Genomic DNA, 13777 nt, shown 5'->3' with positions numbered 1-13777 from the left:
ATCGTTTTAAAAGAAGCCATGATTGCAAGAAATCATTTCAGTCCATTCAGCTTATTCTCACCAGAGGGCCTTGAATCCTAATCTTGGAATTTTGAATAAAGATTTAAGAACCACGCATCTCTTAGAAAACACAAATCAGCTCATCTCAAGGCAAAGCAATGCTCAGTCCTGGTCTCAGCTGATACTTTGAGGGAATACTTTATGACTAGAGTTGATAATCATTAAGTGGACACATGAAGCCTGCTACTGTTATAAAGTACCACTGGATACCAAAAAGTATGCATTCATCACATACTGTATGTCTGACCGTGAAACTTAACACTGAAATCAATGCTTGCAGGGCAGCAAATATTTAATCAGCCACTTCACCTCCTGCTGGTATAAAATGGTCTGTTCCTTGGCATCTGAAGCATTTCTTTAATCTGCCAACATAAATACCATTCACCAGTAGTTAAGTGCACAAAATAACTGGTAGGAGCTGTGTTATTATCAGTAGAGACAGTCCAACTTTCTCAGTCAGACAATAAAGTATCTTTTTTTTATTTTCCACCAAATAACTCAGATGGCCATAATTGAGGAACATAATTAATGGCTGTGCTGGATACAGACATATTTTTCCATGTCTTAAGCTTCTTTTCGTATTTTGTTACTTGTATTTGCACATTTTCTCATTCATTACTTTAGTTTTTAGAATTATGTATTAGTTTGAGAAGAGTACCAGTCTATAAATTTTTTTGAGATGGTTAGAGAGGGGGCAAAAAATGTAAAAGTACTTAACTTTTTTTCAGATTAGTGCTGGAAAGAAGGCAACAGGCTGGTATGTATCTAGCAGGCAATACGGTGATGTAGTGGTTACCACTACTTTGTCACACACAATTTCTGGTTGTACAGCTGTGATCATTTTAAATTGACCTTGGGTTTGAAATGGCAGGACGGTGTCCCGTTCAGTGAATTAGGACATGCGTTCTGACGAGGCTCATTTATCAGACTACAAGTACCTTCTGAAAGCAGGTTTTAACTATATGTCTCATGTATATTACGTTTCTGATGGAATTTAGTTTAACATTTGCAATTGTCAATATTTTGGAGAAACAATTTTTTATGTTGACATTGAAAGGTTATTTTCAGTCAGAAATGCCTAATTTTGTTGTTGATCATGACTAATAAAAGCAATAAAAAAGGGTACTGAGTACTTTTAATAGGGTCTGCATTATTCACCTATTGCAATATATGTATTCTGTGGGTTTGAACAACAGGAAAGTGTGTTTTGTCGAACAATATACCCTTTAACATGTTTAAAGTATGTGCTGTTGTTGAGCTTCCAGTTTGAATATTTCATTTGCAAAGTTGGTCATTAATCAGAAATGTGATGAGAGTAGCTCTGTTTCAAGCATCCAGTATGCCACCCAGCGAGTAAATCTTCATCAGTGCAGACAGGGCCTATGCATTGTGCTGCATGAGATTATGTCAGGTTGTTTCTGGTTTGTTGCTGCAATATGTCTTTAGCACTTTGGTAAATTTCATACCAACATTTTAATGCAAGACAGACAAGATGATAATTTAACTTTAGTATAACAACAATGTTGCTATAAGTCAGAATTACACTGCTCTAGACATTTTAGATAGAATGAATGATGTTACTGGAAAAAAAAATGCAAACCTCCATGTGATATAAAGACAAATGTGTAAAACTTTGGCCATGATTTGCTTAGATATTTAAGTCTTACCATTTATTCCTTTTATTTTCTTGACATTCTTGACTTTTCCATGGATACGCAGGCTTTTATCGCTGGCCTTCCACATCTAAAAAGCTCTCTGGTCTTAATTGCAAAAGCAGAAAACCATTCAACCCACACTCACTTTTCACATCTACGATGTAAATGCACACACTTTTAAATACATATTTTATGCAGCCATTTTTATTACTTTTTTTTGCATATTCTAAAGGACATATGCAGTAGAAACACCGTAACTAACTCTGTCTTTTAATCAAAGCCCACCATGCACGCACTCATTCGATGGAGTGTTATATGACAGCTGCAACATACAGCTGTTCTGCAACATGTCTGTGTGTTGTCGCTCTCCCGTGTCCGAGGCTTTGATGTGGCTGTTCTGTTCATGTTCTGACTGCAGGAGTCCAGGTGGAACTACCTGTTCTCCTTCCTGGCGTTTCCAGCAGTTCTGCAGCTGTGTGTCCTACCCTTCCTCCCCGAGAGTCCCCGCTACCTGCTGATGGAGAAGAAGGACGAGGCAGGAGCAGAGAGAGGTAGAGAACGCTCTGTCAAGTAGATTTGCATGATGCACACAAGCATTACATCGAGGGGAGCAGCAGGTATCGCAATCTCATTATGTTTTAATGTACTAAAATGATCTTTTCTCAACCTTATTTCTAAAACCAATGGAAGACAAAAGAGTGAAATATTCACTTTCACATATATCTTTGACTGCACTGAATAATGCATTTTTTCTTCATACAGCTCTGTGTGACTCCTGAAGTCTGGCTGGGAATTTTGTATTTTAGGTTCTCTATATTTTCTGGAACTATTCGGACACAAATGACCTTTCACTGTAAAACTTTTATTACTATTCATTTCAGCCAAGTTGTGATTTTGTTTTATAAACCCAGTCATATTATATTTTTTCTATACCTAATCTCGACCCACCTCCCACCTCCCACCCACCACCACAGCTGGCTCATGCATTTGAAAGATTTATAATTTTATTCTTTGCAAAAAGAGACTCACACTTTACACATACATTTGAACCATAGCAAAAATTTAGTTTAGCAAACACATGAAAGTGTGAAAAGCATGCAGTGTCAGTCAGAAGTTTACATTTAGTCGGTGAATTTTAAATTCTAAAATTAGGTGAAAACGATATTTATTGATTTTCTCCGATGCAGTCAGGGTCAAAATTATGAACACGGTTCCACTTGCACCTCCTCTAATAGTTCAACAGATATGATTTGCAACATTACTACATTCAAGCATCTGGCTTAAAATATGGCTGTATATTTCACCAAACATCGGAAGTAGTAGAGTTCATTTGTACTGGTTGATTACTTTGCACCACTTTTAAAAATACCACATACATTCATAACTGGGTTGAGGTCATGGCTATAGAGAGACTTAACCCTTGTGCGTGCGAGGACTGAGGCAAACGTAGAGGACTGTGGAAAATTATACAAGTTCTACATGTGTGATGTCGGTTGGACCCCATTTCTACATAAAAGGGTTAAGTAAGCTGTAACCTTTCTGACTTGACTTTATTTCAAGCTACACCATGTTTACCTGTGTAAATATGACTTTTACTATACAGTGAACCCTTACTGTAGCGCAGTTCACCTTTCAGGGTCTCGCTGCTTCGCAAATTTTTTGTGCAGTCTGTGCATTGTGTTCTGTGTCCTGATTGGCTAAACAGTCTCCGCACTTCTTCTCTACTTGTGTGCCAATAACGTCAGGATTGGTACAAATTCAGGAGATGAAAACTGAAACTTTAAATGCCTGCTGGAAAAAACTGTGGCCAGAGGCATCGCAAAACCCGACCGGAGGCTCGTTTGACGAGATCCATCGCTTTGCCGTAGATACAGCTGTGAATCTTGCAAAGGAGCTTGGAGGAGATGCTTTAATGATATGACTCCGGATCACATTAAGGCCCGATTGATGCACACGCACATCTGCTGACCTGAAAACAGGTTTTGTTCTTTGGTTTCAATGTAGAGTATTTATTTGTAAAAAATAAATGTAACTACGGATTTCGCCTATCATGGGTTATTTTTGGAACGCAAGGCCCTTCAGTCCTGTGTCAACTCCGTCAGATGGACTTTTTGTTGTTTTTTGTTTTAAATAATATTTCTTTTGTTTATTTGTTCAGATCTTATGGCACGAGGGTACAAACAAATATTTTTCAAAAATGTAACGGGGTCACATCCCCCTTTACACACAACTATTGCGACGCCCATAGCTAAATATAGACTAAATTAAGATGCAGCCTCATCTCATTCGCATCAAAATTAATTTGGTCTGACCATGATCCTCCGTTAAATCGAACATTTTTTTTTGCTCTACTGCAACCTCGCCAGAAACAAATTAAATGTTCACGGTGCTTTCTGATGCAACTTCCTCTTACTTTTAAGCACTTGAGATCTGTTTTAGGTTTTATATACTTTTGCTTTAGTTCTAAATGTCAAAGTCCATCTTTCTCTCTGTCCGTATTTCCAGCTTTCTAAACGTGTACTTATCAAAGTGCTGAAGTGAAGCGGTCACGTGATTTCTTCTCGCAGCTCATGTGCTGCAGGAGCATACAGGGGAGACGGGACTTTGATCAGTTTTGTCTCCTGGGTTATTTGCCTTCTTTGATGTCCGTGTCCATACATTATAAATGGAAACTCTCGCATGGATCGCCTTCGCAACTTTGAACATTGCGATTGTGTCATTTCAACATAATACGTTTTTTTTCAGGGAGAGAAAACTTATCTTGAAGGTTCAGAATTAACATAAGGAAAAATGGTAAGTTGAATTATTTCACTAGTTTTGCAGTTTATCAAGTGCAATTACTGCCATCTTTATTTACTTGCTACACTCATTCATTATGTGCTCATTTATTCCTTCATTTTGAAAATCTTAACTATTTGGAATTGAGGAAGAATTGGATCAAAAATAAAGATTTTAAATGTGGATTTAGAAAATGTTTCTCAGTTCTCAACCTGGTAATGAAGAAGTGGACAATACAAAGAGAGGAATAAGCAGTTCACTTAGTCGTTACAGAGTAAAAAAAAAACAAAAACAAAAAAACGGCAAAGTTTAATTTATTTTGAAATTCACCATTAACATACTTTAATCTGTTTTATTTTCTTAGGGTATGATTGTCTATTTGTCATGTTTGCAGGCCAGTCAATTAACTCAGAGTTTTTAAACATAAATAACTCTGCTGTAGTTACTCTGAACTACGGCAGAGTAACTACGGGAAAAACCAGCAAGAAACAATGAAAACCAAAAGCTTGAATTTAGGCCTAAGGTCAAAGGTACAGCTTTGGAAACAGTATAACTAATATCGATGCAGGTTAGAGGTCCACTCGATGTTATTGATAAGAAAATGTTCATTACATTTATCAACTCTGGGAAAAATGCAAAACATCTGACTTTGACTTAGAAAAAAATGACATCTCTGTGTTACAAAAACGAGTCCTAGAATTTACTAGAAATAAATCTAAACCTTCAATACCGAAAGTAAAGCATGTTGGGTCTAATTAGTACGTCGTGTGGGCTGCTTTGGGCTGGAGTCAAATTCTGTTGCTGCAGATCTGCTTTGGAACAGACAATCAAGACTTTTATTTAAAAAAGTAGAAATAAGGAGGGAATTGTTGATTAATAACTTTTTCTCTGAAAAAGTAATCCTTTGAATGGTCTAAAACGTTTCTCCTTTGGAATTAAAGAGATAGGTTGCAACTCAGTGGAGCATGTTTATTTATACCGCCCTCTCTCATTGTGCTATTTGTGTTTCATTGCTTCCTTCACCAAATAAATTATTCCAGCCTGGAGTTATTTCAGCGTATTTGAATTGAAGGAATGTGCTCTTTGTCCTTTAGAAAAAAAAAAAAGAATTTGGAATGAGAACTAAATAATTCCAGAAACACCGTATATGAAGATGGCTCCCACTGAAATGCTTCAGTTTTCTTTCTTAACACTCACACTTCAATGTTTTCTTAATCTACATGCTTGCTTCTGTGTTGCGATTTATTTTTTCTCATAAAAAATGAATCACTGGAAATGACTATCTACTTTAAGGACATCTAGTTTGACACCCTTCATCCTTACCGGCCAACATTTTGCTGGCACTAGCCTGGACTCCCATGCTGTAGTTGGCATGTGTTTCTGCGCCGTGGATGAGGGACTTGTTGTCAATGCTCACAGATATTGTTGACGGACTCCGTGGTGTCCCATTATCATCACAGAGTGCGAGAACACCATGTTCTCTTGCTGTCCAAGTTGTTTTGCTGTCAGGCCACATAGCTGCAGTGGTCCTGACTACCGAGTAAATGCTTTTAGTTTAAACATGAGTACAAATCTACATTTAAGACAGTCAAGGAAATTGGCATTGCTGTTTTTACGCAATTAATTTCACAGTACTTGCTTTTCCTGGTATTTTGGTTTTACCAATGCAAAAGTGTTTACATTTTTTACTCGTTTTTGATTCAGTTTGAATGTTTTGCAGCGCTGTAGGCTAAAATGCTGCTAAACATGAGACCATCAAACCATTACCTTCCGCCCTAATTGATTCCTCTCAAAGCTCCGTCACTTCCGTCACTCCGTTTCCGTTCTCATCGCTCTGCACTCGGTTTTCTGGACTTCTGATTTCTCCACATAAACACAACTGTGAATTTCAGGATCTGAAGATATTTTTGTACATTGTGAAGCTCTGCTTTTTATACTAATTGTGTTAGATTTGTGAATATTTAATATATTACTCTGCATTCTTAATCTGTTGCTGATATCTCAAAGTACAGACTCATTACACCTGTGAAAAAAAATTAGTTACCCGAAACTTTGAATATCTTTGTTATTCTAACCAGCTGCTGGTGTTGATTGAAAACAATCGCCACCTTAATGCATAAATCAGTTTATTCCGACTGCCTAAATCGTTTAACTTTTCTCCACCTTCTCATTATGTGTTTAAATTACAATACAGGATAATTAGAAGGTCATTAAGTCTGTAGGATTATTTGGAACCTCTGCTGAGTGACATCAGTTCACCTTATGAATTCAGCATGGAGCCTGGCTGTCCTCTTCTGAGGGGAAAATAAAAAAGCGACATGCCCAACAAACATCAATATCAAGTCATTGACATGGACAGCCCCAACGTGACTCTGGAGATAAGTAGCTTACCATGTTTTCTCTCAGCAGGGAAGAGCAATTACATCGGTATTTGTGTGATTATCATCCCATTAAAGACAGATTTTCCATAAGCCTGTTTTTTATTTTCACCACTTATTAAAGAACATTCTTAGGTTAAAACTCTCCCTTTAAAGAGAGATTACAGTTTATTTCCTCTATAGGTTTTCTTTACAGGACCATCTACATCTACTGCATCAAAGTGTGTGTTACAGTCATTTTATACTCTTACAGTCTTGATATGTACAGAAATAATGCAACACAATGAAAATCGAAGCTGGTCACATCACACCTGTGTTTTTCTGACATAAAATCCCCACAAAATATAGTTTTTTAGTCAGAAATATACATTGTTCCATTCTTAACTCATTGCAGTAGTTTATTTCTTTACATGCATTTACTGGTGCATTCAGTCAGACTCTAAACACACACACTCACCGTCCTTGTACTTTCCAATTACTGGACCACACATCCCAGGAGAACTTGAGCCTGGTTTCATGTTGGCAGCTCTGTATCTTGTGTGGTCAGGCTCCACACCGTCTGCCATCAAACCATCGCATCCCAATGAACCTGCTTTTTTGGTCCCCTCTGTTCTCAAAGATTTTCTATTCTTGGTTGTGTCCTTAATCTTCGTCCACCTGAGTCTTTCCCCACAGCCTCAGGGATTCACCTTTAGGGGCGAAAGGATCAAAAACGCAGGGAGAGGTGCCTTTATACACTCTTCTTCTCTCCAGTGCTGATGTGAAAATGGCTGCCAAAAACCTAGTCAGCTCTGCCTCAATAAGAAATAAGTCTTTATTTCTGCTTTTCCCCAAAGTTTAGAAATTGCACAATTGTAAACAGCAATTTTTTTTATGTTAATATATGGTAAATCCGACTGTTTTAATGTGATAAAATACTATGGAACAACTTTTTTTTTCCCTAAAATTTTGTTAGGCATGTTAAGCTAACATCCTGAAGGAAAAGCAACATGCAACATTTTGCAGGAATATCTGCTGGGTCACAATTTCTGGAAATTTCCTGTGAAAATATTTAAACGGGTTGGCAAATAATAAATAATGCCAGTCGATAACCAAACGGCGTCTCTCCAGATTTGCTGAGAGGGGAAAAAAAACATCATTCATAAATAAAAAGATTTTTCACTGTAAGCAATTTGCTTTTGGATTGGTATTCTGTGCTCACATGTTTATAATTTGTGTAATTTTAACCAGAAGATTTGCATATAACCCAGGGAGATGTTTAAAGTAACCGTCCTATCAAGTATCAAGTCTACTTCAAATCGACTTCAGAGTTCAATAAACAATATGGCATTAAATCCCCCCCTAAGCCAGTGTTTCTCAATTATTTTCTGTCATGCCCCCCCAGGGATCATAATTTTTTCGCCCCCCCCTGTTCAGTGCCCTTCCCTCCCCAGAATTTAAATACTATTGCGGATCTGTTCATATTTAATAATTTATTGTACAAACCACTGGCTCTAACATTGTATGACCTTATTATCAAAACCGCTGTTTTATTATTGTAAGCCTCAAAATAATTTACAGAATCAGTTTGACTGAATCACTAACATTTAATCAAGACTACTCGGTTTGAAAAAGTGCAAATGATTCACTGGGATTTGCATTTTTAGACTTAATATGGTAAAAAAAAAATAGAACTGTAAGCATTGATTACTTGTCAGCTTCTTCAGTTTAGTTTTCCACATGGCATATAGTCCTTAACATTTATGGAAAAATTTGCAGCAATATTGCTAAAAGTTCAGCTTGTCAGTTGAGAAGAGATGAAAAGTGTATAACATTTTTGCATTAACAATAAAAAGGTTTTGTCAATTTCTTGGCCTTTTTCTGCAGCTACAGTTACTTGCTTATATGATGGAGTGAGTATAAGTGCCGGGCTCTGAATTTTTGATTTGTGTTTTAAATACGAGTAAAGTTGGACGAGAATAAAGACTAATTTTATGATAGCTTTTCACCATAGTCCACTAAATTGCGGAATACTGAGGGTCTTATGAGGTAAAAGTTGGTCCTGGTTTAACAAATGACTAAGTACTAAATGTTTTAGCACATCAGAAGCAAATTTTCAGCCCCAGGTCTTTGAAACAATTGCTTACAATTGTTACATATCACTCCATCGAAGCTTTTTAATTTAACGACTTTCCAGCAATATTGCGTCTTTACTCTGCCAATATTTAAATTACTCTGCTGATACGACTGGGTTCTCGTAGTATTAATACTGTATTCTTGAATTTTAAAAATAAGAATCTCTTATCCTGGCCACTGACCTCTGCTGCCGTTTTTCTTTTCACTGTCAAACTTCTCCATCTCTTTTCTAGATAGATATATTTCAAAACATCCGCGCTTGTATCCTTCGCTTTGTTTTTTTGTTGTTTTTTCTTCTGCTCCATTTACAACAGTGCTGTGGCTACTTCTACTGGCTTGAACAGGCAGGCAGTTGATTAGTTTGAACACTGCTGCCACCTAGTGACCGGAGGTGGCACTGCTGCCACCTAGTAACCAGAGGCTTGTTTATCAGTTAACATGAATAAAGACAATTATAAAGTCCTGCTTCTCGCGTCCCCTCTGACACTTCGCCATACCCCCCCCCCCGGGGGAGCGCTCCCCACTATTTGAGAAGTACTGCAGTATGCTAAGGAAGCCGGTCATGACTCTGAGGCCGGTCATGACTCGGTGGACGGTCCTGACTCTGAGGCCGGTCATGACTCGGTGGACGGTCCTCACTCGGTGGACGGTCCTCACTCGGAGGCCGGTCCTGACTCTGAGGCCGGTCCTGACTCGGTGGACGGTCCTCACTCGGACGCCGGTCATGACTCGGTGGACGGTCCTCACTCGGTGGACGGTCCTCACTCGGAGGCCGGTCCTGACTCTGAGGCCGGTCCTGACTCGGTGGACGGTCCTCACTCGGACGCCGGTCATGACTCGGTGGACGGTCCTCACTCGGTGGACGGTCCTCACTCGGAGGCCGGTCCTGACTGAGGCCGGTCCTGACTCTGAGGACGGTCATGACTGGGTGGACGGTCCTCACTCAGAGGCCGGTCCTGTCACGGAGGCTGGTCCTGATCCTGAGGCCGGTCTTGACCTGTCATGTTTTTAGTTTACATGACAGCAGCTTGTAAATATATTTATAAATGGCTTTAGTTTGCCGTCTGCAATGTCGTTACTATAAACAAGTCATTGTTTGGTGATTAATCAGGACAAAATACGTTGTTTTGTGGCTATTTGGTCCCTATACTTTAAAATATTTTAGTTTAATTACACTCTATTATTAAACTTTGCTAAATAGATGTTGGTAGCGATGCTATGTAGGACTGAAGCTGTGTAATAGCCATGTAACATTAGTGTACATGAATCATATCCTATCATTCCAGGTGCACAGTGATCTGCACAGTTCGGTGGACACATTGTAGCTGCGCTGCATTTAATAAAGTCTGTCATACGACGTATCAATGTGCAAAAAAGAGTTACGGTTATCTGTAATTGTCTCTGTTTAATTTAATTCCAATAAAACCCTGTTTCCCCTGTCTGATACTGTTTTATTCTTACAAACTCCTCTGTATTTAAAATAATTTTAAAAGGTAAGATATTCTAATAAAAGCATTAGTGCATACATCTATAGCTTTTCATTTTAAACGGGTAATATATTGTGGCTTTGTTGTATATATAAATTTTTCCAATGCTAAGCTAAGCATAACTCCTAAGCTTCCACTTCAGTCCTGTCATTCAAATAATGTTATCCAATGTATTTAACATTAACACAACCCGCTATAGTTTTCTGTTTGTAAACATGATGGTAGCAGTTTGGGACGCATAGCACTGACAGATAAATTTAGCTATCTACCCGTGCTACGGCAGGAAAATCTGACGAGGTAGCACTGATAGTCAGAACATCGGTCCTCACTACTACTACTACTCAGAGGCAGGTCTGAGTCTGGACCGACCTCCTCTGAGTGTCCCAAACTCAGAGGCCAAACTAAGACTAGTCAAAACTCAACATTTGTTCCACTCTTAGAGGGTTCTTGAGTCTGAGCATCGTCTGAATTATCTCCACAACAGAAAGCATGTTGAATGTACTTCCATGCCTTTCTGAGACAGTCTTGTGGAAGATTAATTTTCCTAGGATGTGTCAGGGTCCTTTTGAAACACTGTATAACCTTGTAAGTAACTATTGGGTTGTCACTTTTTATCATCTTAAGCAATTCTCTAACTAAATCATCTTTGCCTGAGAGAAGTTGAAAGATATATCTGAAGAGTTTTCTTTCCATCTTGTCAAAAAAGATAAAATCTATGTCCTTTACTTCTTCCCAGAGTTTAGTAGCAAGCTTTTTCTGGACATGTACGGTGTGTTTAATTTTGTAAGCGGCATATCTAGGTCTGGACTTATAAATCAATCGCCAAAGAATTTTTTCTACCATATTTCTTCTGTCCTCTTCGGTTCCACGTTTGAAACCCATCTCTTTCGCGTCCCTCAAAAATTGTTCAGGGTCCATGCCTACCTGAGTATAATCCTCACTCAGGCAGTTTTCATCTGAGTACAAGTCCTCACTAGGAAAAAAAGTCTTTCTGATCTTTCGTTTTGTAGATGTAAACATTTTCTCCAGGTGATGTTTGAATTTTTCCACAATAACTTAATGTCCTCCTGGGTAATCAAGAAGTCCAATTAAATGCAGTCCAGAAGCAAAGTGGAAAGCATCTCTGGTGAGGCTTTGGAAAATCCGTTCCCTCAGCTCTTCTGACACCTCTGAGAGAAAATCCACATTTAATTCTCCTGTTTCTCTCAAAAGTAAGATCAAAACCTCATGGTGTTCTTCCAAAAATGTTTCTCTGACAAGATGCAGAGTTGGTCTGTCTGCAGATTTTTCTATCACTTTTCAAAGAAGTTCGCTGAGAAAGTTTGTTTCTGTTTGACCAGGATGGACTTTGTTGGTGAACCTTTTTTTCATGTTTTTCCAAAAAAAAAAGTGAGCTGTGAGCTTTCGTTACTCATCTGTGTTGAGCTGAGCTAAAATGTCCAAATGATTTCTGTGTGAACTGACTGGAGAATTAACTGATCAGTTGGTGATGTCATGGATTCTATGACATCACAAAGTCATCCTTAGCAGGGCCTCATGACACAGACATCATTTAAATCATGCTGATGACATCATTGTCAGCAGCATGGCAACTGTTGCTAGGGGTAATAATAGCACAGTCAGCATGCACAATGAAAAACAATAGACTCTGTGGGCAGTAAATACATTATTCCCACAAGTCTGAACAGGAAATGATCTGGACAGCTTCGCCAGAACAGGGGGGCCAGGGAACCATTGGCCCCTCCACTTAACCGCCCGACCCATTTTTATTTGTTATTTGGGTTCTATCTCCTACCAGGCATTGCAGGGCAAGTGTCAATGGGACCACTACATCCAACCAGTTACTCAGCAAATCCACTGGTTTAACCCAGAAGGGTTTGACCGATTTGCAGTCCCATATTCAGTGCATCGGCTTATTTTGGTGGGGGCAAAATGAATCGTAGCAACAACAAAAAGAGTCGAAGCAACAATAATATTACTCAAATAAAAGAAAAAGGTACAGTGCTGTGAAGCTACTCTAATAAGTACTTTTTTCCCCCCAAAAAAAGTTACTCAAGGGAATGTAACCAGATCTACCCAATTTTGAACATAGGCAACATCATCAGTAGCCTATAGGCTACTTGTTAACAAGCTCTAGGTGCTGTATTGTTATCAGCTAGTAATCTTTTAGCTAACATTAGCTGCATCCAACAGCATTTGAACTCAGTCGGTTAGTTTGGTTGAAAAACTGTGCAAAGTTCTTTGCATTTTGCTGGTTTGCTGCCATAAATCTAACATCATTACATTTTATTTCCAGCCCCATAATTCTATTTATAACTTACATTGCTGACAGCCTATCTGATAATCTAAAACGCTTGAAAACATATTAGTAGAAAAACAAATAACAGTGAAACTTACAAATGTCCAGAAAGAGAAATGGGAAACACTCCATGAAAGACGTAAACAGGCTGCAGACAATCAATTACTTTAAGCAGTCGCGGTTTAAATCAGCTGTTTCCTCTGCTCTAAAAGAAGGAGTAATTTCCAATTTCATTCAGAAATCTGTGGGCACAGATAAAAAAAAAATCATTTTCCACAGATTGGCTATAAAACGTGCAGATGGATTTAGACTTGGAGATCACAATTTAGATCCAACAATAGATTTATAGCTTTTTACTTGTGCTTATTCCTCCTGCTGGAACTGTGTGATAATGGTTGGATAAAATATTCCAACCATATTCTCCAAAATGAGGGCAGCCACTGATGATGTGAATTTCTTCAATGTGTGATTTGACCAATCTGAAAATAAATAAATAAATGAATAAATAAAGGGAATTTTTACACGAGGATTGCAACATAACCCAGCATTTAAATTCCACTAATCGCTGCAGGAAGCGGATCGAGTCATTTACACCACAGTAAAACCTAATTTAGTGTTGAGGATATTTTAGAAGAGGCATTTCAGTGCAGAACATGACTGAAGTGAAATGTAGCCTCGGGATATTAACACTTTAAAGAAATCCTGCTGCGTTTTTATGTAATTACACAATGATCTGTTATTTCCTGCTCCATATAAATATATAAATGAATGGGTAAATGAGGGTTTTTAAGAACAGAGTAATCGAACATGGGCTCAACAGCTTTGCCTTTTTTTCCCCCTTTTGACATTATTAGTCATGTGTTTGTGGAGGAATTTATGGCCTATTTTTCTTTTTTCTTTTCTTTTTTGAGTTCATTGATATTCACAGACATTTTTTAATGAACAGATCCTCTCAACCTTACACAGTCTGAGCTTGGGCTGAGTGTTGAGGGATGCCACACTCAT

General features: G+C 38.3%; 1 protein-coding gene across 2 annotated transcripts in view; it reads left to right on the top strand.

Annotated features, from left to right (window-relative positions):
• The window catches only part of slc2a9l2 (solute carrier family 2 member 9, like 2), a 111494-nt gene that overhangs the window by 38515 nt on the left and 59202 nt on the right, over positions 1-13777 (top strand). For both annotated transcript variants that reach the window (XM_088005443.1, XM_088005444.1), the window contains exon 7: positions 2134-2266. In XM_088005443.1, the coding sequence (XP_087861569.1) occupies positions 2134-2266 (133 nt within the window). The remainder of the gene's footprint in view (positions 1-2133; positions 2267-13777) is intronic.

This window comes from Poecilia mexicana, unplaced genomic scaffold (assembly GCF_051168715.1).
Source record: "Poecilia mexicana isolate PSO_F unplaced genomic scaffold, ASM5116871v1 scaffold_5, whole genome shotgun sequence".
In the NCBI taxonomy this organism is placed as follows: domain Eukaryota; kingdom Metazoa; phylum Chordata; class Actinopteri; order Cyprinodontiformes; family Poeciliidae; genus Poecilia; species Poecilia mexicana.
Note: the sequence above shows the minus strand (reverse complement) of the source record. Positions and strands in the feature narration are given on the sequence as shown.